This window comes from Propithecus coquereli, unplaced genomic scaffold, assembly GCF_000956105.1.
Source record: "Propithecus coquereli isolate 6110/MARCELLA unplaced genomic scaffold, Pcoq_1.0 Scaffold5, whole genome shotgun sequence".
Taxonomy (NCBI): Eukaryota; Metazoa; Chordata; class Mammalia; order Primates; family Indriidae; genus Propithecus; species Propithecus coquereli.
Genome location: NW_012150840.1, coordinates 19196741 through 19222905, shown reverse-complemented (window position 1 = coordinate 19222905; position 26165 = coordinate 19196741). Strand labels below are relative to the sequence as shown.

The 26165-nt window shown below is 40.1% G+C and overlaps 1 protein-coding gene across 3 annotated transcripts in view; it reads right to left on the bottom strand.

The window, feature by feature from the left end:
• Positions 1–26165, bottom strand: part of LOC105819766 (neurexin-3-beta) — a 615260-nt gene that overhangs the window by 314785 nt on the left and 274310 nt on the right. For all 3 annotated transcript variants that reach the window (XM_012656066.1, XM_012656067.1, XM_012656068.1), the window contains exon 3: positions 9168–9200. In XM_012656066.1, coding sequence (XP_012511520.1) covers positions 9168–9200 — 33 coding nt within the window. The remainder of the gene's footprint in view (positions 1–9167; positions 9201–26165) is intronic.

Here is a 26165-nt window from a genome sequence, read left to right as displayed (position 1 = left end):
TTTCCTGTAAGATAGACCCTCTGGATCACTTATTTCATAAGGACAGAAGCCCAGTACATAGTTGGGTCTCTTCTGGCTGCTGCTTGGCCTCATCTGGGCAGTAATTTGGGCTCCCTACCCAGAGAAGTCAATAGGGCCCAGCTATTTACAAGAGGGATGGCTGCTGTGCCCCACTCAGAAGCATTTGAGGCCATTTTCTTTCACTGATACAGGAGAGAGATCCACTTACAGTAGAAATGCAGTCAGTTTGCAGAACTGAATTCAATTACCCAGCTCTGCAACTGGCCATAGTGTGCCCTGTGGTTAGAAGAAGGGGAACAGCATAAAGGGTTTATCTTGCTTTCTGTTTTCCTTTCCTTTCCTCTTTTTTTTTTTTTTAAGAAAAAGTATTAATTGAGCTTGTTAGCTTTCACATTATTTGTGGGAAGCTCCTCTCTGATAAAATGGGGATTTATTTAATGAGACCTGATTTTGACAGAGTGCATTGTAATGGAAAAAATTCCTACAGTGAACAAGTCAAATATTAAGATTAATCCCTGTCAATTTTATGGTCACATCCTTAAAGTTTAGACTTGGATTTTTCAGGAAGTTAAACACCTCCATTTTTTGCATAGCATATCGATTACTCCCATAAGCCTTTGAAAACTGATACCCACAAAAGATCTTGCTCCATACACCAACAATGGGTGTCCCTCCTCAAAGAAGCTGCTGGACATCAGGGCACAAGTGAAAGGTGAGAATCCACTGGTAGGGGCCTGCGTCAACTATATTCATTTTGACACTTACGGTCACTAAAATTCTCTAGGCCTCAGTTTCCTGTTCATAAACTCACTATAATATTATCCTCTATAGATAAGAAGATAGCATTTAAAAGAGTCTGTCATCTGCTTTCAAAGAAATAATATTTATGTAAAAACTAAAAAGGGTTTTGCAAAGAGCTGGCCTTTCAGTGTTACCCTGCTGAAGACCCTAATTACTCCTGAAGAGTTTACAGAAGTTGAGCTTATTCGAGTAGGTTATATGTTTTTTTTTTTTATCTTGTGTTCAAGGCCTCACATATTGTGAATTACTATGGATCTTATGTGCTCTCCAAAGTTTTACTCATGCTCAGTGAAGAATTGACACAGAAAGAGACAACATGAACTGAGAACAGATTCTAACTGTCAGTCAAAACAATTAGTAGGAAAAAAATTAAACCCATCCACAAATGTCTTTTTATTCCTAATTCTTTTTGCTTTTTAGATTTATACAGTCCTAGAAATACAGGATGGGAATCTATCTGAAGGCCAAACAAGGTAAGTTTTTAACTGACTTTAACACAAACTACGGCTCTCCTAAATTCTTAACTTCTAAGCTAAGCTGAAGGGATCAGCATGTTAAAGCAAATCCAAAATTGTACGGCATTTACATGGAAATCAGTGGGCCTTCAAAGTCCCTTCATCACTAGTTATTGGGCAGGAATTAATAGGGATATAGGTGTGGAACTGGCAGAGAGATAGCAATTTGGTCATGTTATCTGATGCCAGCATTTTTGTTGATACACCAGTTGATTTGTATACCAGGCAGTATCTTTCTATAAGACACAACAGACTGGTAGTTCTAATGGTGCCAACTGTCATTGAGATCAATGGTCCAAGCATCCTCTTCACTTCAATAATAAAGGCAATGCTGCTTGACAGGACAGGCTGGAAGCAGCTGAGTGACCACAAGGTATGGCATTATTCATGCATTTAAATGACAAATGACATTCACACGCATCCCACTCCAAAAGTGGGACCTATAATTTGCAGCATTATAGCACTGAATCTGTTTATTAGAGTAGTAGAATGGGAATAAGGACACCTGGGTTTTATGTCCAACTCTGATATGGTATATGACTCCAGGCAAGTCATTTAAACTGGCATTCTGAAACGGGTGTATTGCCACCTGCTTGGTGGAAGAGAATCATATGAAAGATCTGACATTTATATGATGCTTAAATATGTTTTAGACCAATTTAACTTGAAAGTCCAATTTATAATGACTGACTTAGACTATTTCTAGAAAATAGGTAAACACCAGGAACTGTCACTAAATCCTTTCTGAAAGGTTGATGATAAGAAAGAAACCAATTCATGCAGAAGAATGTGAGGGGATAGCATATGGGACAAAATCATTAAATGCAGCCTTGTCTGGGGTTGTGAACAATTAGTATGAACAAAAGTTATGTCAGTATTCGGTCTGTCTTTCCAAGTTCCTAAAGCTGGAGTTTTTCTCTCTCTTTTTCTTTTTCCTTGAAAACAGATTCCAATTGGAATGAGAATGCTCCTCTCTAAATCTAATTATGTGAGTTCCTCATTCTCCAGCAAATGGCCCTGCCAGTTGCTACCTTTGATGAAACCATGAGGAAATACAACTAGATAAATCAATAATAGATGGAAACAATTCATAAGAGTGTCCTGATTGTGGGGAAAAAGCCATCTACTAGCAAAATAACAGTAACGTGCATAACTAGGAAGGAATCCTATCATATTTGAATCAAATTACATAGCCTACCAAACCAAGTGAGAAAAATAAAACAAAACATATACCTTTTTCCTTAGCTCCAAGAATGAGGAAACATCAGTATACCTAGAAGAGTGATAGATTTGTGCAACTGCCAACAGATAATTTTAAATAGTTTTGTCTTTTACTTCTTGCTACATTCCTTCAACATTATTGCACTATAGAGTCAACATAACAATATGGCTCTGCTGTCTATTCCAAGAAAAGGCAGATCCATATGTTCTCTTGTTCTTTCTCTGATATCTCTCCTTTCCCTCACACTCTCATATTCTTTTTCTTTTGGGTTTTACTGAAATAGCATTACTAGTTTTATTCAACAGCTGGAGAAAGACAATTTGACAACATTCATCTATTGCAGAGCCCAGGCCAACCTGCTTCTTTCTCTCTTCTCTCTCCAACGAGTAGCAGTAATAAAAGCTCGGCAGCTCTAAAGCAATCGATTCAGAAACGGCGTGGTGCAATTACCAGCCCGGATGGCGGCAAAGACTTCCAGTAAAATAAAGAGAAGACAAATACGGTTTCTGCAGTGGGACCAGCCTTTGTTGCACGAGCAGGGCTCTAGTTCATAAAGAGGCACCATGCAGTGCCTAGTGTGATGACAGAGGTGAGCAGCTGCATACCAAGGGGCCAGGGAGGGGATGGCGTCTCTCAGAGCACAGCAGATTGTGGATAGGCAGGTTGTTCCAAGGTAACAGCTCCCAATTCATTTTGTGGGGAACCTGTGACCTCTTAATAGATTTTCCTGTTGCCACCCATACAAAGTTTCTGCTGCACGATACCCTTCTCCAAACTTTCTAATATAAGCTCATCCCTCCCAACCTCCCTCGTGAGGTGAAGCTAATGAAACTGATTCATTAGAGCTTCCATTCATTCAGGGCCTCCGAGTTCCGGGGGGGTTCCTTGGTTTTTCCTTCACCCTTTTTTTTTTTTTTTTTGGTAAAATTTGCAAAATGGGATATTTTAAGTGCAGTAGGTGAAGACCCCAACACCTTTCCCCTCTAATCTCTCCTGCATCACACGTCCCCTCACATGGGGTGGTAATGAAGTGGCTGTCAACATATTTGGGATGTAACTAATGGGAAGTTGAGCTGGGACAGGTTTAATTCTTTGGGGGGATATCTTTAAGTAGTTCCCAATCTTGTCCTTGTAGAATTATTATCACTAGCTGTCCAGGTGCAGAAATAGCTTCTAGTAATTCTCTTCCCACCCTTCGTGCTGTCTTGCCCTGGGGTCTGCTTTGGTAACCCAGGACCAGAATGTGTATCTTGACAGAGGTTTGCCAAAAGTTAAAACAGTCCTTAAAAATTCACTTGACTTTACAAATATGAACTTTCAAAAACAATCAATGATATGAAAATAAAACAAAGTTTGATCAACCAGGCTAGAGGAAAAACTGAATTACCTTTCTATTCTATGTGTAGAAACTAATACAAAATTGTCCTACGAAAAGGCATTCAGAGAGAACATTAATGATACTGTAGGAAAAAGTATTATAGAAATGTGTCAAGCAGTTAATTAAAAACGTTATTTTATGCATTTTTTGGTGATATTTATCAGCTTTTTAAGATTTGTAATTTTTTATCATATTTCTCATTGTAAGTAAATGGTTGTTTTTATACTTAATGTTGAATTATTTTTCACACACACACACACACACACACACACACACACACACACACACTGTGTAAGCTTCAGGCCTCGCAGAGCAGGGTGCTCCTTTCTCCAGCCCTGTCCTCAGGGATGCCAATTGTTCTGGAAGCCCCCAGCATGAACACGTTTACCTAGTTTACACAAAGGCCCACTCTGAGTACAAAGGAGCCTCAGAGTAACAACCTATTTAGCTATAGATTTTATATAAAACTTTAAAACTACAGGCAAACATCATTTTATTGTGCTTTGCTTTATTGCACTTTGTAGGTACTGCATTTTTTTACAAATTGAAGGTTTGTGGCAACTGTATGTCGAGCAAGTCTCTCCAAACAATTTTTCCAACAGCATGAGCTCGCTTCATGTCTCAGTGCCACGTTTTGGTAATTCTTGGAATATTTCAAACTTTTCCATTGTTACTATGTTGGTTATGGTGATCTATGATCAGTGATCTTTGATGCAACTATTTCAATTGTTTTGAGGTGCCATGAATCGCACCCGTATAAGATGGCAAACTTAATAAATGTTGTGTGCTTTCTCACAGCTCCACCAACCAGCTGTTTCCCAATCTCTTTCATGCACCTTGAGCTTCCCTGTTCCCTGAAACACAATAATATTGATATTGGATCAATTAATAACCTTACAATGGCTTCTCAATGTTCAAGTGAAAGGAAGAGTCGCATTTTCTCACTTTAAATCAAAAGCTAGAAATGATTAAGTTTAGTAAGGATTCTATGTCAAAAGCTGAGATAGGCTAAAAGCTAGGCCTCTTGTGCCAAACAGCCAAGTTGTAAATGCAAAAGAAAAGTTCTCGAAGGAAATTAAAAGTGCTACTCCAGTGAACACACAGATGATAAGAAAGTGAAACAGCCTTATTGCTGATATGGAGAAAGTTTTAGGGGTCTAGATAGAAGATCAAACCAGCCACAACATTCTCTTAAGCCAAAGCCTCATCCAGAGCAATGTTCTAACTCTCTTCAAGTCTATGAAGGCTGAAAGAGGTTGAGGAACCTGCAGAAGGAAAGTTGAAAACCAGGAGAGGTTGGTCCATAAGGTTTAAGAAAATAAGCCATTTCCGTAACTTAAAGGTGCAAAGTGAAGCTGCAAGTACTGAAGAAGAAGTTGCAGTGAGTTATGCAGAAAATCTAGCTAAGATCACGGATGAAGGTAGCTACACTAAACAACATACTTTCAGTGTACGTTAAACAGCCTTATATTGGAAGAAGATGCCATGTTGCACTTTCATAGCTAGAGAGAAGTCAATGCCTGGTTTCGAAGCTTCAAGTGACAAGCTGACTCTCTTGTTAGGGGTGACTGTAGCTGATGACTTTAAGTTGAAGACATTGCTCATTTACCATTCCAAAAATCCTAGGGCCCTTAAGAATTATGCTAAATCTACTCTGCCTGTGCTGTATAAATAAAGTAACAAATCCTGGATGACAACATACATAATTACAGCGTGGTTTACTGAATATTTTAAGTCCACTGTTGAGACCTACTGCTCAGTAAAAACATACCTTTCAAAATATTACTGCTCATTGACAATGTACCTCATCACCCAAGATCTCTGATGGAGATGTGCCAGGAGTTTAATGTTGTTTTCATGCCTGCTGACACAATATCCAGTCTGCAGCTCATGGATAAAGGAGTAATTTCGACTTTCAAGTCTTATTATTTAAAAAATACATTTCATAAGCCTATAGCTGCCATAGATATTGATTCTTCTGATGGATATGAGCAAAGTACATTGAAAACCTTCTGGAAATGATTCACCATTCTAGATTTCATTAAGAACATTCATGATTTATTGGAGCAGGTCAAAATATCAACATTACCAGGAGTTTGGCAGAAGTTGATTCCAACTTTCATGGAGGACTTTGAGGGGTGAACGACTTTGGTGGAGGAAATAACTGCAGATGTAGCGAAAATAGCAAGAGAACTAGAATTAGAATTGGAGCCCGATGATGAGACCAAATTGCTGCAATCTCATGATAAAATTTTAATGGATGAGGAACTGCTCCTTGTGGATGAGCAATGATTTCTTTCGAGGGAAACTACTGCTGGTGAAGATGCTGTGGACATTGTTGAAATGACCACAAAAGATTTACAATATTACATAAACTTAGTTGATAATGCAGTAGCAGTGTTTGAAAGAATTCGCTGCAATTTTTAAAGAAGTTCAATTGTGGATAAAATGCTATCAAACAGCATTGCATGCTACGGAGAAATCTTTCATGAAGGAAAGAGTCAATCAATGTGGCAAACTTCACTGTTGTCTTATTTTAAGAAACTGCCACAGCCACCCAAAAGTTCAGCAATCACCACCATGATCAGTCAAGAGCCATCAACAACAAGGCAAGACCCTTCATCAGCAAAAGGATTATGACTCTCTGAAGGGTCATTTGATAATTAGCATTATTTAGCAATGAAGTATTTTTAATTAAGCTATGTACATTGTATTTTTAGACATAATGCTATTGCAAACTTAATATACTACAGAATAGTGTAAAAATAACTTTCAACTGCATTGGGAAACAAAACAGTTCATGTGACTTGCTTCATTGCAACACTGACTTTCCTGGAATGGAACTCGCAATCTCTCTGTGGTATGCCTGCATTCTTAATGTGAATACTGACTTGAAAGGCAGCATGTTCCAAAATGTGTTCAAGTTTGCTCATTATGTGGGACGTTGATGGGTTTTCACATATAACGAGTCCTATAAAGTAATAAGTTTGAGAAACACTAGGTTTTTTCAGGGGACAGGAAGGAAGACACGGTCTTTAATTGTCCTTGCCTATGCTAAGTTATTTTGTTATAGCAGTCTGGATATATGAAGAAAAGGAAAGAAAGAGGGCCTGACTCAGTCCCGATCAAGTGAAGAAAGAAATGAGTAGAACAGAATGTGGGATAGAATTCTCTGAAAACCAATATGGTAGAGTAATCGTTGTGTTTACAGAGAGGTCAGGGACAGTCAAGCCAAGCTACAGAGAGGAGGTGACATTTGGGTTGGTCCTTAAGATAAAATGAGGCTAGTTGAGTTAATCCAGAGGGATGGGGCAAGAGGAATCTTAAGGACAGAAAAAAATATGAACAGAGACATGTAACTGTATGTGTTTTATTTATAACCATAAGTCATTTCCTTAACATAATAGCTAAAATGTAATAGATGTTCAAAATTTCTACAAACCAAAGTCATTTCATTTTTCTATCCATCCATCAGTAAGCATTTCCCTTACTCAGTTTTCCCTCCTATAAAATGGGATTATACTTACCCATGTTTGCCTCACAGAGAATAGTACATGTAAAATGCCTCTCAGAAAATGAATGTGCTAAAGGAATGGAAGATTATGGTCATGATCATAGATACTGACTTTAACAATAGATGCTGTACAATGGCCCGTCCTCCTAATGATGTTCTGTAAAGGCCAAATATTTTCCTCTCCTGCTTGCCACTATGGATTCACATGGTGTCTGTGGATTCACACAGTGTCTGTGGATTCACACGATATCTGGGGAGGATAATGTGATAATGTTCCCAGTCCACCCACACTCTGCTGCTGAAGAGAGGGGTCCGTGTTCTCTTTCTGGAGAAATTTTTATTTCTCTTTCCAGTCTCCACTAAGGTTGGCTCAATGGTAAGGACACAAACAGCCAGTGACAGCAGCAGAAAACAGAGGTGATATATTTCTAGAGTTATTTTAGTGGAGTAATTTGGCTGGAAAACCACTGTAGAGATAAACTATGAAATTATGGTCTGCAAACAAAGCAAGTTGGCAAGATTAAAATATGTAACACAGAATCCAAATGTGCATTATCTCCAGCAACATTGAAACAGCACTAGCTGAAATAAAGAGAAACATAATTTAGGACTATACCATAAATTTGAACTTGCTGTTTCCTCTCCCTGGAATGCCTCTTCCATCTTTTCATCTAGCAAACTCTTATACATCCTTCATCACCCAGGTCAAGACTCACTATCTCTGAGAAACCATTCCTGATTCTAACAGAAATGCAAATGGTTCTTTTCTCCACGTTTCCTTGGTAAAGTGTATACATCCCTATTGTACCAGATAAAGTTGTTTTTGTTACTTTATCTATGATTTACATTTCGAAGTCTCAAGGGCAAACACTGGGCCTCATCCTTCTCTGCATCCTGAGCATCTCATACATTGCCTGCTACCCATATAAACTCTCAGTGCATGGTACCCGTTATTACCATTACTTTGCAGGATAATACACAAGGTATACAAAAGAGCCAGCTCAGTTCCCGACATTGTGCCTGTTCAATAAATCCAACCATACCACAGTCTTACTCTTCCCCAAGTGCCATCTCATCCAGGTAATTTGTTTTTTTTTTTTTTTTTTTTTTTTTTTAACACATCTTGCTTTTGACCAGAATTCTCTCCCTTCTCTTTTCCACCCATTCAAATCTCAGCAATGCTCAAGGCACAGCTCAGATCTCACCTCTCTGTGACTACTTCCCTGCCTACTCCAGACTGAAGATTTTCTTCACCGAACTCATCATAGAATAACGAGACGAAGTTGACTTGTTATAACTGTTAATGGGACCTGAATTTTTCACTTCTGGCACCCCAATATTTTACAACACATAGTTTACATGTAATTTAATGATGTCATAGTTATTCATCTTCCATGTGAAACAAGCAGACCGCCCAACTACATTAAATGAACCCCCTGAAGAAGGAAAGAATGCTAGGTACATCATTGTGTTGCTCATTAAAATTAACCACTTAAAAGCATTTCTTAGGGCTGGAAGGTTAGGAATCCGTTTTACTTTCCCTGTTACCAGTGAAGTATGAATAGGAAGGCTATAAACTAATCCTTTTCTCTACAGTGCCTCAAGCCTAGCCTAACCTCTAGAATCTCCTAAGAGGCAATCGTATGTTGGAGGCTGGGTCCCAAGGGAAGCCCTGCACTTTGCACGGAAGAGACTTGTGCTTCTGGCTTCCTCTACTTTGTCATTAGGATGGAGATAGTTTGACAGTCCCTGTGTCTCCCCAGCCTGAGTGGCACACTCATAAGCACTTCCTGCTGGCTAATTCCCCAAATGGCTTTTAACCTGCCTCTATAATAAGGACCAAAGTAAACAAATATGGAAATCATACTTATATGCAGTTTCACCTTGAATTGCTGGAAGAAATGCCTAGCTAATCTGACAGCAAGGAAACAGGTCTGAGTTTTGGATTAAATCAAATTCAGTAAGCACCACCAGGCATTGTTTGGCAGGGAATTAACGGAGTAGATAATGTGCTTGAGCAACACTGATTTCCATTTACAAGTCTTCAGCATGAACTCTAGTGCCTTTCCCCACCGTGTCCCCTGCCCTGTCCTGCCTGGGTTGTGCTCACCAAATACATCCTACCAGGTGTCCTCACGTGTCCTCTGGTTCATTGAGCAGCCACCTCTGTTGTTTATTTGGCGTTTCCTTTCTGAATTATTTTTCCAACTTCCAACTTTCTGGATTGGGGAAGACTACCCTTCTCCCCCAAATATTGTGATTTTGACATAACAAGTAATTTGCACCAAAATTGACCTTTCCTGGGTTTCACTTCCTTAAAGCCTTGCTTTCAGCTAGGAAACAGATGATCCCATCAAAACAGCTTAACTCTGCAGTAGAACTCTCCCCCACCGATTGTGTTTACATGTCTGTGGAAAGATTCCTGCACATTCACGAACAAGTGTCTTCCATTTTTGTGCTGTGTTAATAAAAGCAATGATAAACAGAACACAATGAGACTTAGAACACTTGTGATCAGTCTGTCCAAGTGCTTAATCAATGAGCAAGATGGTGGTCTCAGTGAGAGAGCACCAAATTGAGCCTTTAAAGGTATAGCCAAATGTTTTGCCACTGCCCTGTGATTTCAGTGACTGGCCGTGTTCTAAACTCCAGCGTAAGAGCCAGAGTTGTCAACACCATGCTCCTGCTTCCATGCAGATAGCACCTGAGCTGCCTTTCTGTGCTCTCAGTCTCTGATGTCATTGAAATAGGCCTCCCAGGATCCTGCTTCCCAGATGGGTGTGTGCGTGTAGTTATCACAGGATGGAGGGAGAAGCGGGGTGGGGCATGGTGAGGGGATGGGTGAGGTACTAAGTAACTATAAGTAAAAAGTAGTTTTAGAGTCTTTGAAATCAGACAGAGGTGGGTATGAGTTTTGGTGAACTCCCTATCAGCTGTGAGTCTTCAGGCAAATTATTCAGCTTCCCTGAAACTCAATTGTTTTTTTTTTTAAGAGGAATTCTCAATACTGACCATCTTAGGTCAAATAAAAATGTTAACCCTTTATGTTACCATCATATTCAGCCTTCGTGGCAACTGTTAAGGCTCAGAAAACCGTACTTCAAAATATGGCGCTTTGGCTCCCTGAGTGCTTTGAACCAAGACGACGTAAAGGCCTAAGCAGGAAGCTTCAGATCCAATGTCTTTCTCTGACTTTCTCCTGCCCCTTCCCTTCCTAAGTGTAGGGAGGGGCTCTCTGAAGTTCCTCTATCTGACTGAAGGAAGTTCATCTGGAAGGAACGTAATGCAATTGTCTTGGAGCTCCTCCCTGGAATCTACATTTACCAGAGAAGATTAACTCATATTGCAGAGAAGAAAATTAAAAGTCTCCATAGCCAGAATGCTATGATTAGACAAACTTTTCACCTGTTCTTTCAACTATTTTTCTAAGGTCTGTTACCTAAGAGACTTTATTTGCATAATTCGACAACCTTTGTTCAAAGTGGGGCTCTATCCCTCACTTTCCCATAACTTGTCACCACCTCCCCTAGAGCCCAGCAGAACTTTCTCCCAGGCTAGTCTATGCTCTTTGGGCCCACTCATCTCCCTTACAAATCATTGACTCTTCTGCTACAATTGGCTGCCTCCCCCACTTCCCTCTCCCCATGAAGACGGTATTTAGGCTTCAACCATCTGGCTCTTCTTTGAGTCTCATAATTTGTACGAATTCCATGCACACTTTCACATTAATAAAATTTATGCATTTTCTACTGTTTATCTATTTCCAGGTTATTTCAGCAAACTTAAATACTTGAACCTTTAGAGAGAGAGAGAGAGAGAAAACGGAGGTGGTAGATGAGCCAATATTAAGTATATAAATGATGCCCTGCATTGTTCTTAAGGTTTAAAAGAAACTTCTCTTAACAATCCTGGGAGGCAGCTATGATTGAGCCAGTTTTATAGTTATGGAAAGCAAGGCTCAGAATGTAAGTGGTTTCTTCAAGGTCACCCAGCTAGTAAATGCCTGAGCTGGGATTTTAACCCATGTCTGAGTAATTCTAATACCCTTCATTGAGTCTCATATTTTGTGGGGATCCCATGCACACTTGCTTGTTAATAAATTTGTATGCCTTTTCTCCTGTTAACCGGTTTCCTGTTTATTTCATCAAACTTAAAGACTAGAACATTTAAAAGGGGGGGGAGAAATTCCCTTCACCTCTACACAACCCTATTAGCCGCAATTATTAACTTTGTTTTACAGAGATAATATGAAGCTCAGAGGGTTTAAAGAATTACTCAGATTTCAACAGTTGATAAGTGGAGACTCTTATTCTTTAGAGAATGTTGGGCTGCTTCCCATTGTGACATGCAGTAATCATACCTGAATACCTTATGGGGTTACAATGAGGAGGACATTAAATACTACCTGTAAAATGGCTCTGTCATTGCCTGGAACATAGCAGGCATCCAACAGATGTTAATTCCTTTCCCTTAACTTTCCTATTTTAATGCACTGGTGAAACAAATTGAAAACAACAACAACAACATGTATTTGGAAACACATGCATTGAAGCACTCTTCTCTGCAAAATTGAAGAATACTATTAGTTTGGCTTTGCCATTTCTTATGCACCACTGGAGGGAAGACATATAACACTCTGTATACAAGGGCTCTCAAGGCTCTCTGTCCAAGTAACTAGGAACATCTGGGCTGATGAAGGAGCACAGTGGAAACCAGGTGTGTCATCTGGATGTCTCAGGGAAGCAGTCGGTCATTGTCTTTTGGTACTGTAGCTTCTTCTAAAATCAAATGCCCACAATGATCTGGTGCATTTTTTATGAGCTGTGCACTCAGCCATGTCCAGAAACACTGGAAGTTTCCCCAGGGATATATCAGCAAAACAACTTACCCTCCTCCCTGCACCTCCTAAAGTGTGGTGTTGCCCTCCCTCCTGCAATGGAGCTTAAGTTTCACTGAGAACAGTTTCTGTTCAAAAGATAGTCCCTGGGGCCTGAACTGAACGCTGGAGTCCACGCCTGTTGGAATGAAGACAGAGAGCTCACCAGCTCAAGCTGCACCCCGGGTTCCTCTCACACTCTCAGTGGAAAAAAAGAAATATAATTCTGGTCTGTTGAGAAACAATCATTCAGATTTTCTTAAAAGAGAGAGGGAAAGATGAGCAAAGCATTCAGAGAAATGGTGATAGAGTAATCATAGCCAATATTTCACTGAAGCTGTATTGTCCACCAACCTCATTAACATAAAATACTGCTGCTTCTCTTTGTCCTAGTGGGAGACCAGTCATTTCAGAGTAGACTTGGATTTGTTGTTCTTATATTATTTCCATGCCTTTTTTGTTGTTGTTATTAATAAAAAACCCTTTTTGTAAACAATCCCTGACTCTCATTCTCCTTCTGCTTCCCTCGAAGATGTTTCCAATTCTGGGCAGAAGGTTAGTGGCCAGGAATAGAGAGGGAAAGAAAGAGGGGTGGGAGGAGGAGGTGGTAGACGAGCTAACATTAAGTGCATAAAAGATGTCCTGCACTGTTCTTAAGGCTTAAAGGAAACCTCTCTTAACAACCCTGGGAGGCAGCTATGATTGAGCCAGTTTCACAGTTATGAAAAACAAGACTCAGAATGCAAGCAACTTCTTCAAGGTCACCCAGCTAGTAAACGCCTGAACTGGGACTCTAACCCATGTCCGACTAATTCTAATGCCCAGGCCAGGAGCCTGCTTCGGAATGTCTGTCTTAGAACTATCCCCCACTTTGGGAACTTGTGTTTATGCCTCTCTCAACCCAGACACGTATCTGTGCTCATTTCATTCCAGGGACTGTTTTAAGTGCTTTATAAATATTAACTCATTTAATCCTTAACCCTATAAAGTAGGTAAAATAATCATCCCTTATTTTAGTGTTGAGGACACGAATGTACAAGGCAGTTAAGCACCTTAACCAAAGTCACACAGCCAGCAGATGCCTTCGCTTGGGTCCCGTTGTCCCAGCGACTCCGTCTCCTCCACTCTTTGCACTTTCTGAGACTTGCCAGCATCTTTTTCCTTGACTGGCCTTTCTCACTATGACTTCTGACTTCCCCTATCTTTAGTCACACTTGCAGCCCAGGATGCTTCTGGCCACCCTGAATACCCAGGTGTCTGTCCAACTCATTTCAGTGTGGTTGAAAAATATTTGTCAAGTGTCACTTTTGCTTTTAGCATTGAAAACACATCTCTGAAAAAATAAACATGGTCCCTGCGTGTGCAGAGGTTATAGTTTAATTAAAGACACAAATGATGAAGGAGGCGGCAAGGAGGGGCTGTGATAGGTGCTGCAGGAAACAAGGAAAGGGAACTGAAGGAAAGGATGGACCTTTCCAGAGGAATGAAATGCAATTCCTGGTAGAACAATTTTCTTTAGTGGAATTCTTAGGAATAAGGCTATCTTGCAACCAAACTGTATAACACAGCATGAGAAATAACCTGTAAGAAAGTCAGGATCTAATAGAGCAACTCAGTGGGGCTGTTGAAGTATGCCTAACCAGGCAGGTGCCTTGTTGCAAGTAGATCTGTCTCAGACAGCAGACCACAGAGTTCTCCAATAGACAGAAGTGGCCCAAGAAGAATGTGCCATTCAGCTGGGCCACTGAATAGATTCATAACAATGGGAATACCACTTTTTTTAGTAAAGGTTCTGCATTTTAAAAAGACAACAGTAGATGCCGGCCTGAGGGACCCAGGACTAATACTGAGCCTGGTAGTGAGCGTGGCCCTGGATGGGTAACACATCCATACCAAGGGTGTGCTACAGCGTTGCTCACTGCAGGGCCCTAAACTTGGGCACACATAGAGCAGGAGAGTGGAAAGATAGGATATGTGTGTTTTGGTGGAAGGAAGGAACAGGTTCAAGAGAGGCTCAATGAATATTCATTCATTGAACATTATCCATTTCCCAATATGGACACTATTATGTCTGTGCCAATTTTAGGAGGTTAACTCCATTTCCATAGACGTGCAAGTAGGATCTAAGAAATTAGAAACTGCCAAAGATCACACAGACTTTATTCAACTCTAAATCTACTCTTTTCTATTACATCAAAGTTGCTTCTCTTTCGAATCTCCCAGAAGGAGTCTCAGTTTTAATTTAAGAGGTTCCTCCTCTGTTTTTGAGATACAGCTACCCTGGGTTGGTGAGTAAGGGGAGTGGAAACAGTGCATTAACTCATAGCTATATGACCCGTGATTAGGCAAAATTAAGGAGGGAAAACATTGAATCCAAAGAGAACTCTTATCACTCCCTTGACAAAAAGTCACTTCATACGTGCCACTTATTCTGTGTGTTGATCATAGTTGAATCCATCTCAGGACAGGATTAGGTGATAAAGTCATCATAGGGATCACTGAGTCGAAACTGCAAACTGCTCCCATATAGGCAGGGCAATGTCATCGTACAGAAAACGTGATATTCGTGTTTTGTCTTTAGCAGACATTTCTCTGCTTCTTTACTTGGGCACCAGATGAAGTTATTTGTTTGTGTTTTCGCATCATGTGGCATAACAAACATGTACTGTATCTTTAAGGACTAGACTCATCTTCCACTCAAGGAGGAGAGACGCTGACATCTTGAGAGGCTATGGGAATGTAGAAATTTTTAAGCCTCCCATTCACTCTGACTCCCAGACACAAGCTCTTAGAAGGAAAGGGTAGTTAGAAATGCCACCTTATTCCAATCATTCTTGGGTGTTCTCTCACTGGCACTCCCTCTGCCAGCCTCTTCTTGCCCCTCCTCCCTACATCGATGAGGTCGCATAAATCAAAGCATATACGCTACAGTTCCACTGTGTTCACAGGAGGAGAGGAGTCCTTGGGCATGCAAATTCAAAATAATAGGTCATCGAAGACTCTTCCCAATTAGCTCGGGAAGGCATGTGTTGAGTGCATGTCTCTGTTTGAAAACAGGTGCTTCTGGTACTTAGGGAATTAATAAGCCTTCCAATAAATCAATGAACTCAGGCTATAAATGCCATCCAGCTCTCTACACTATGAACCCTAGCACCTGGGAGCACCAGTGTGTTGGAAAACTGGCCCCTGCTCTGCTTGCTGGTTTCCAAATTCCCGGAGAGGAAAGACCTGGAATGAGGAAACAGTAGTTTCTCTTTTGGCTTAAGAGGTACCTCACTGAATTAACAAAGGAATAAATAATGTCAATATAATTTGAAGCAAGATTTGGCTTGCTAATTAACTGAATTTAGATTCTTCAATATTTATTCAGTTGTCAGTGTGTCTTGTGTGTGGAGTTTGCAACACTGTTACTCTTTGAAGGTAAATTTCTGGAGACCATGCACAATGCATTCCCCTCATTTTGTGTAATGTTAAAAGAAGATAGATGGAGCAATACAGTACATTCACGGTCATGCCTGTAGAAGATGATTATTGCAGGATCATCCACCACAGGATGCAATTATAAGCACTGATGTCTTACAAGAGCACTCAGTCTTCAGAAATAAAAGGTTATTTAATCTCTCATGGCTCCAGATTGAGAGAGAGAGAGAGAGAGAGAGAGAGAGAGAGAGAGAGAGAGAGAGAGAGAGAGTGTGTGTGTGTGTGTGTGTGTGTGTGTGTGTGTGTAGGGGGATGGGCATTGGCACAATGTTTTCTACAGCCTTGCTTGGGGACTAGTCTATAGAAAGGGCTCATCTAATGTTGGTTGAATGAATAAATGGAAATCAGATCATTAAGAGGGAAGTTGGTAAATTAGTGGATTATCTGATCAGTATTTGATGTCCAGCCATAACCAGAGCTTTTCCGGGTTGTTTTATACCTGTGTATCATTCAGGCTTGACTGCAGTGAACGGCCATTCCTTTGAGTGCCCTCATTCCTCTGTCTGGGTCTGCTCCTCTCCCCACAGCAGAAGCAAATGAGCTTCAGCCTCCTAAGAGTGAGTAATAAACACACAGCCTGTCGGGCTTCAGCTGGGGTTATAGATGGAAAATGGCTTGATGAATTGTCCTCGCATGAGTGATAAACGTGTATATCAGAAAGTAAATCTAGTGGAAAAGAAAATCTATCCACGACTTGCACTTGCAGTTGGGAGACTTATATCGACAGTGAGGATTCATTTTCTTAATTTTGAGTAACTCTGAGTCTTCTTTCCTTACACTCATCTTATTTTCCCTTCTACCCTCCAAAAAGGTGGCATTAGCTATTTATTAAGGACAGTAACACCATTTTGCACTTGCAAATCACTTTTTCATTTTTGAAACTCAAACATCTTACATATACCTAAAGAAGATGGCCTAAGGAAATGTTATTTGGCATTAATGACAACAAAACAGAGGTTGATTTTTTTTTTAACTGGGTTTACCCAGCAGTCCTGAAATGGAACTCAGGATTTCAAGAAGTAATAATACCATGTATTATATTTCTACTATGTACTTGGTACATTTCTATTATTTACTTTAAGCACAATGATTATATGAGAAAGTATTTTCTCTATTTCAGAGTAAAGGAATCTATGGCTTAAAATTCTATAATTTTCCAAAAGTTGTACATCTAGTAAGTGCAAGAGCAGGAACCTGAACTCAGGTTTCTGTGACTACACACCTAGTGTTTTTGTCATTAAATGTTACCCTGTCTCTCCAGGCCATAGAAAGATAGTTTACTGGCGTGGAGGAAGAGGTCATGTATTGCACTTTTTACTAGACTCCATTTTCTGGTGTTAAAAAAACCAAAAAACACAACAATCTCTCCCAACATAATCTCTTGTGGTAGGTAGGATAATGCCCCTCCCCCATGAAAGATGTCCATATTCTAATTCTTAAAACCCGTGAATATGTTATTAATATCTTCCATGGCACAAGGGAATTAAAGTTGCTAATCAGTTGATCTTAAAATAGGGACCATATCTGGATTATCCAGGTGGGCCCAATGTAATCACAGTGTCCTTAAGAGTGGAAGGAGGAGGCAGAAGAGTGAGAACAAGGATGGCCCCACAAGGAAGACTCAGCCTAATGCTTCCCACTCTGAAAAGCAATACCCCCCATTTGTGGAGGAGCCCACAAGCCAAGGAAAGCAGGGTGGTCTTTAGCAGCTGGAAAAGGCAAGGGAACAGATTATTCCCTAGAGCCTTCAGGAAGGGATTTACTCTCTTGATACCTTGATTTGATCCAGAGAGACTGTGTTGGACTTCTAACCTACAGAACTAGAACTCTAAGATAATAAATTTGTGTTGTTTAAAGCCATGAAATTTGTGGTAATTTATTATAGCAGAAATAGAAAAGCAATACGGGAATCAATGGGGCTTAAAAACAAATGGAAAACAAACACACAAATGAGAAAAAATAGCCAAAAAAATAAAAACCCAGTCAAACAAGCAATGGTTGCTGTCAAAGGTGTGCTATCTTGGTGGTCTCCACTGTAGTTCGCTGGCGAGGCTCACTTGGAAAGGAGATGACAGTGGCTTTAAAACTTTAGCATGCATTAGATCACCTGGAAGACTTGATTAAAACACAGATTGTTGGGAGTCAGCCCCAGAATTTCTGATACACTAGCTCTTAGATGAGGACCAACAATAGGCATTTGAAACAAGTTGCTAGGTGACACTGATGACCAGAGATCATACTCTGAGAACTACTCATGTAAGCAACAATTTTTGGGAGAGTGATCTAGGCTATTTGCTCCATGATGCAGTTGATTTCAAGTCACAAAACTATTAAACTATTTTGAGAACAGCAATGGATTAGGAGAACCATTTTTCCAAAACTTCCACAGCTTCCAGAATTCCAGAGCATGGAAAGGCACAACTTCTTTATGGTTTTTCCTGTTGGTACTCAACCTCCTTCAACAGAGATAGCATCCATCTAGCAAGTCACATGGCCACCATGCTGCTTTTCTATTCTCTCCACCTTTGGCCATGATTAACAAGAGATGCTTTAAAGAAGGAAACAGGATCATCATACTTTTCTGAGGGCCCACCTCACATTTGTTTACGTAATGTCTTGGCATTATTTTCCTCACTGCTCCAATGCCTGGAAACATAATAGTCTCAAAGAATTTATAAATTTTTCAAAGGTAAGGAGCCTGTGCTCTGCCTACTTTGTGTGCCTGGTATTGTGCTGTTCCTCTAGTGCTTGTTCAGTGACTCAGAACCCCTGGGCACCATTACTAACTGTTTAGTTAAAGCAGAATTGGGCGCTCAGCCATGTCCCTTAATTCAGCCCAGCTCCATGGATGCACTGTGACATTTGAGAAGTATTTTCATTTTCTTTGCTTATCATTTTCATTTGTTTTCACTTTGGGGGATAAGACTTATAATGTATTAACATTTGATCCCACAACGCTTCTCTGTAGATGCTAGAAAACAGAGAAACCAAGACTTCAGCACCATTAGCTCCAGGTTGTGAAATGGCAGCTTACAGAGCAAACTGGTTTGGTCTGCTAAGGGCTTTAATTGGATGCCAATATTTAAAAAATGGGGGGATTTAACACACACACCAGATTGTTGGCTTCTCTGGAAAAGCTGACAACTCTACACACTGCATAATCACAGTCCAGTAGGAAGTGAGTGGCCACTATCCCTTTAGTTGGGGCCTGTACTGTCTAATTTGCCACCTGGCCTGCTTCAGCCAGGCACATTACCTGTCTGACTTCTGTAGAAATTTGAGGTTGCAACCTCTGTTTGCAACGTGCTTATTCACCTCTGCATCAGCTCCAAATTTTTCAAGGTCTAAGCTGGCCTGTGCCAACCTTGCCATGCCAAACACAGCAAAGTCTCCAGCTCACGCTGTCAGTCACAACCAGCTCAAAGCTAACCACCTTGATACCTAAGGAGCACACATGGCCCACTGGCATTTCCTCAAGGGAAATCACAGGCCCTAGAACCTGCTAACACAGCCCTGTCTCAGTCAGGGGGCTCTAAGCATAAACAAGCTGACCTGGAACTTGGAAGCCTCACTGACCATCTCTACCCTTGGCTTTGATTCCCCCAGCAGAATGTCAGGAAGAAAATAGGCGTTGGATCTCAATGATAGAAGACACTACGTGAGGCTGGACTTCTGACCAATTTAACAGGAGACTGGACTGTCATTGAAGGAGTCAAACCCCCACGTTGCAACTGGTAAGTAATATTATAGATGAAGACAGAGGAATAATTTCTTCCTGACCTGAGCTGGCAATCAGTCGATGCCTTGGAAGATGATGACTGGCTTATGTTATGAGAGATACCCCAGCGCTCACAGGTATGACTGATGCCTGTCAAACTCACTGTGCTGAGCAATTTGCCTTGATAAGAGTCTACAGAAGCCAGTATGGCAGGCTAATTATAAGTTAGAGAGAAAACATATTTCCCTTCAGCTGAATGTCTCTGTCTTTAATTTTAAAGAGCCCTTTTCTCCTTGAGAGTATGGGAGTGGGGCCGGGGAGGGATCTCTCATGTGGTTTGTCATTCCCAGGAGTACTTGCTATATCATATTTTAATTTTTTTCTTGTCATACTAAAAATGACACTCACTTTTTTCATCTTCCTTCACAGAGAAGCTTGCTGCACAGTTTTGGTGGCTGTCCCTGCCCTTCTGTGGCCCTTTCCTATTTCTGCCTTTTTAAAAAAAAAAACATAAATCTCTAACACCGAAGATTATTTGTTCTGAAGGGACCTTTGCCAAAAGAGGATTTAAGGTTCTTTCACTTGTTTATTTTTCATTAAAGAGAACTACATTTGACTCACTTCTAATATTTATTTAAATAGATGGGGCACTCCAGGGAAAGGAAGAGAGAGGGCTTGCAAAGAGGACTACAGGGTCTCTCTGCACAGGGATGATTGTTGGCTTAGCCCTGCAGGAGGATGGAAGGAAATGCTATTACCACTATTAGATAAAACAGCTTGCCAGACAAGGAGCCTTTCAGTGAGCTCCCCTTGTCTTTAAAATAGATCCTGTCCAATGTGTGGCTCAGAAGTAAATTACGTCTGGAGAAAGATGCTCTCATAAAAAAAGAAAGAGTGTTCTTTTAAGAAAACTTTGAGACTTTTATTGTGGCTATTAAGGAACAGTCTGAATGTTTTGGTTGACGTACTTCATTACAACTGCTGGAATTTTAGGTATGCTCATTTTTATAGTTTGTTATTGAGAAAGAAAAACAATAAAAAAAGAGAGCAGCTCTTGACATCTGGAATATGACCTGGCACTCATGGCTGGATCTTGTCTCCTATTGGACATGAGCAATGTTGCAGAATACCAATCTCAGACAAGGTCACCCTGAGACCATGATAAATTGTGACAAAACAAGGCCACTTCTTAATTTTATCTGTGCACAGAAAAAACAAAGGCACTGCCTCACTCACAAAATACCAACATTCCCCTCTCTTAGCTAGTGATCGCTACTTCTTTACCATTTACAACTTTATCCTCATGCTAGTCTGTTCTCCATATGGATAGGATTTCACTGAGATATCCATTTTTAGAATTACCTCCCCCCCCCCGCTTTCTGACAACCTCCACTCTAAAACAAACCAAGCTTTCTTAGATCATCCCCCAAATTACCCACCAAAATCCAAATTCTCTAATAAGTTTTTCCAACACCCTCTAGCTGAAGACATTATGGTTCCCTGTGGTGTGTGTTCTCTCCCTCCCTGCAGCAAATAATAAATGCAATTTGTGGGTTTCTGATGGTCTTTGGCTGGAAGCCTTAAGAGTATAATTGTTTTCCAGAGATAGATGCCAATTCCACAGTTAAAATTCCAAAGGCTTCCTGTGTCCTTCAAGACACTCTTTGGCAGGTATGTGAGGGTCTGGGGGACTTGGCCTTCCCTCGTTGCTACCTCTTATCTACCTTATGGGTGAGTTCAGGTCTATAACTTCTCTTTACTCCTTATAGTGGGTTAAATGGTGGCTTCTCAAAAGACATGGCAGGAATATGTGAATGTGACCTTTTTTGCAATGAAGGTCTTTGTACATGTAATTAAGTTAAGGATATTGGATTATCTGGGAGGGCCCTTAATCCAGTGACAAGTGTCCTTAGAAGAAGAGAAGATACAGGCAGAAAAAGAGAAACACAGGGAGATGGCAATGTGAAGACAGAGGCAGACACTGGAGGCTACATGTTTACTAGCCGCCAGAAGCTGGGAGAGAGGCAGGGAAGGGACTGGCCCTCGGAACCTGCAGAAGGAACCCACCTTCCTGACACCCTGATTTGGGACTTCTGGCCTCCAGCACTGTGAGAAAAGAGAATAAATATCTTTTTTTTATTCTGCCAAGTTTGTGGTAATTTGTGTATGAGAAAACTAATACACTTTTTCTCCAGCTACACAGGACCACTTGCTTGGGCGTGCTAATCTCTCAGCCAGAAATGCTTTTTTTTTTTTTTTCCTTCTTGTCTTCCTAACTCCTATTTGTCTTTAAAACACAGTTCAAAAGTCATCTCTCCTGAGAAGCCTTCTTGGACCTCCCCCAGTCTGAATTACGTGCCCTGTTTTGTGTTTCCATAACAACCTGTGCTTTCTTCTATCCAGGCTATTTTACTCCCATATTATAATCCTGATTTACCTGTTCCTCAACCTACCTAGGTTGGGACACCTTAAGGGTAGGGGCCATGATTAGTCAATAGGTACAAAGTTATAGTTAGGAGGAATAAGTTCTGGTGTTTTATTGCTCAGTAGGGTGACTATGGTTAACAATATTGTATCATGTATTTCAAAATAGCCAGAAGAGAGGATTTTGAACGTTCTCACCAGAAAGAAGTGATAAATATATGAGGTGATGGATATGCTAAACACCCTGATTTGATTTTTATACAATGTATACATGTATCAAAACATTGCACTGTACCCCATAAATATGTACAATTTATACATTTATATGTACAGTGCCCAGCACATAATAAATTTGTGCTGAATGAATAATTTCTTTTGTTCAGAGAGTTGTTTCAAGTTTCTTCATTCTTCCAAGCAATCTTTTTAAAACATCTTTTGCCAATTTGAGGGGATACAGACCATATTAGAAGAACATAAAATATTGCCAGAAGCCTGAATATACTGTTTCTGTTCATCAGAATAGTAATTCTTTAATATAAGCCTTGGAAATTTTTTCCCTCCCCTGCTCACTCCCCCTACTCATCCCCATGATCCATTTCTCAGAGTTTTTCCTGCTTTGACAGAAATTTGAAAGAAGAAAAGACAGACCCCAGAAAACAACAAGATACTGAGAGGTAAAGAGAGGAGTACCTGGATCTCAGAAAGGCACCAGACAAGAACAGCAGGAACAGGGAACAGGCAGGGAAGGGGCAGGAGAGTCTGTGTCCATGTGCAACCATAAAGAAAAGAGACAGAGTAAATGTCCCCTTTCTTTGACAGGTAGCTTTTCAAAAATATGTGTGTGCATGTGTGTGTGTGTATTTTACCGGAAGGCATACAATTACAATAAGGAATCTGAGACAACTCATCAATTCAGCATTATCTCATTCACGTTTTCTCTAGTTCTTATGGGTAGCAATAAGGGGGAGAGGTGAGCAAAGCCAGAATGCTTTTAAGTAACACTAGCAAGAATAGACCAGTATGAATGAGACTTGAATCAGAGGGAAAAATAAATAGTGCCGAGATCATCCTTTTAACAACATTTATTCATATAGACACTGCCCTGTCCTAGAAGGATTTCAGGCAGACTGTAAAACAGCACAGGAAGTCTGTCCAAAACCTCCTTGCTTTGACCAAGCGAAGTGCTCAGAGTCAATGGAGAGGCAGAACAGCAGCGTGAGTAGGAACATGAGTTCTAGACTGCTGGGTTTAAACCTGTCTCTATTACTTTCTAACCAGATGATCTTGGGTGTGTTATTTAGTCTTCTCAGTGTCTCAGCTTCATCAGCTGTAAAATATGGATAATTCAAAGGATCACTTTTTGGGCAAAATGAGTTAATATACGTTGAGTACTTAAAAAATGCCTGGCTTAGGAATTGTGGATGGGAAGTGTATAAATAGTGAGAGAGGAATCATTATATTACTTTCTCAGTAATGCAATTTCGTCCTTACACTGTCCTTCAGGAACTTCCCCCATTTTATAGATGGAGCAACTTAAAGAACAAGTAACCTACCCAGGATCAGTTAAAAAGTGGCTGTGATTGCATGTGAATCCAATTTCCACTGGCTCCAAAACCAAGCTCTTCTCAGGACCCCGCTCCAACTCTACGATTTGTACTCATTCTCCGCTAGAGCTATCATCACTAAGTTTTTGCAAGATGCAATGACATAGTCATTGATCACACACACTTATGGTTTTCTAGGTTCTCTGTACTCCTTTCTTCATTTTACTCATCCTCCCTTTCTATACAGAGTCCAATGTATGGTACAATTCTAGGAGAGGTCATAGATGGACCTTATGTTTCCTTACTCCTGTTCTCTAAATTTCAAGTCTTTAGGCAAAACTCCCAAGAGAAACATGTCACAAAACTAAAACACACAATCCTCCCATGAGCACATTTCAGCAGAGCTAGCTGATCATCTGCTCATTTGGAGAGCACAAGGACCACCATGTGCAAAAGATGGCTGTGTAGAAGGTATCACAATCCATCTATAATCTCACTGCACTCTTGATGGCACTCTGACATGCAACTGAATGTGTAATGTCCATTCTGGATGTATACTATATGCCTTTTATAGCCTTATTATAGGGGAACCCCTAATTCAGCACTGTAGACCTGCATTAGAAGTCTCCGTGTGTCTTGCAGAGACCAGCAGCTCCTAAGCTGGACAGACCGGGTCTTAAATCCTTGGTGTCACCATTTAGAAGCTATGCAATTTTACCTCTGTGAGCAGTACTGAGTGATACCTTTGACCACATGATCGCCCTGGGAATTAAAGATGATAAAGTATATATAGATTGCCCGGTAAAGACAATGTGCTCAATGTGTCTTAAGTATTAATACAATTAATTACAAAAAGGTATAATGATGCCTACTACTGGAAATCCAAAGTGAATGTTCCCAAGACCGTCTGGGGAGAGAAGAGAAAAAATAAAATAAACAAAAACTAAAAATAGGATAAGAAAAGCTTCCTCCCATCCTCTAAGCATAAAGCACCAACCTTTCACTCCAGAGGTTTCAATAATGAATTTCTATTTTAATTGATGTTGCAACTGATCCATGCTTCACACACAACACACTCATTCTCTCGGTGATGCTGTGCGAGAAGGAGCTTTTAAATCCGTCAGTGAGCATAATGAACTCCAATTTTTCTTTGACGAGGGCAAAATTACAAACATGCTTTTCACTTCCAGACAATTAATTAATTTGTTTACATGATTTCTTTGCTTTGTTTTGTTTCGTAATTCTTTCCTCTCCACTTGCCTAATCTCAAGAGTTTATTGTTAACTTTTTCAGGTGTTCCTCCAGGGTACAACAGACTATAATTTAAGGGGCATTCTCAGCTTTAATGAATTTCAGATTAGGGGATAAAGGAATAAAATACACCACAGAAATAGCGCAAGAAGACAGTTTTGACAGTTTCCACAGGTATATATTATATTCTTCCTTTAAGTGTAAGAGCGCCTGCCATGGTACGTGTCTACTATCAATGTCTAAAAAGGAACCAACACTTTTTCCATAGTGTCTGGCCACGGGAAAATTCATGGTGCAGTGAATGTGCAGCAACTTGAACTGACATATAGGATCCTGGATTTCTCATCTTTCTGGTATTATGGGACATTTCCTGATTCATTCTCATACAAATTTTGTTTTTATCTAAATGACCATTGCCACATTTCTATTATATACTCCTATCTTCAGGTTTTCAACTGCTAAAAAGCCACTCTTGGCAGGCTAGGTCTTTTCATGATTTTTTCTTTTTCTTGGTTTGTTTTTGTATTTTTGTTTGGTTTTAGTTTTGTTTTTTAAACCTTGCCATGTTTTTGATTGATTTGGGACTCTCCCATAAATCTGTGTTTTTAAACTCTGAATAGAATTCACACTGGCTCCCGTAGGAGAGTTTCATTTTAAAGAACTAGCACAAAAAGCCATGCAAAGTTCTGATCTCTGTGTCATTCAAAGGGTTCAAATAGAGTTTAGAGAGGCTGTGTTTGAACATTCACTTTATTTGTTCTATAGATACAGTGCCTCCTCTGTGCTAGATACTGTATTGGGCACTTTAGATACAAAACTTCTTTTAATTTATTAAGTTTGATGTGCTTGTTAATCTTAGAGTTTTCATGCCCAACACCCCGTTGCATTGAAGCAACCATAAATAGTTCTTTATACAAAAGCATCTTATTTCGTACCATGTTATGTCCCAGTATTGGCCACAAATTGGGCAGCTGACCCAAGTATGCCAATAGACATTCATGCCCATGGCCACAGGTGACTTCCATAAGCTTGAAAGTTTTCATCTGTAGAATGATGCAACTGCAACCAATGATCTCTTAGCTCTCTTCCATTTTATAATCCTTTTAAATTTTCTTAGCAAAAGATAGAAAAGAATAGGAAGAAGAACCCAAGAGTCTCCAATTCTAGATGTTAACTTAGAGAAACAAAATGTGTTCAAAGTAAGGAGCACACTTGCAAATTAAGTACCTGCATTAGATCTTGATTACTACAAGTTATTATCAATTACTATTAATTACTATGAAGCATTAAGTAAGCTGAGGATTTTTACTTAAGCTGTTTCTTCAGCTATGACTAATGAGAATGGACTCTGATTATCTTTCCATCCTTTTGCTCTTTTAACATGTGTGATCATTATTAGTTATTCATAGGATGGCCGCATT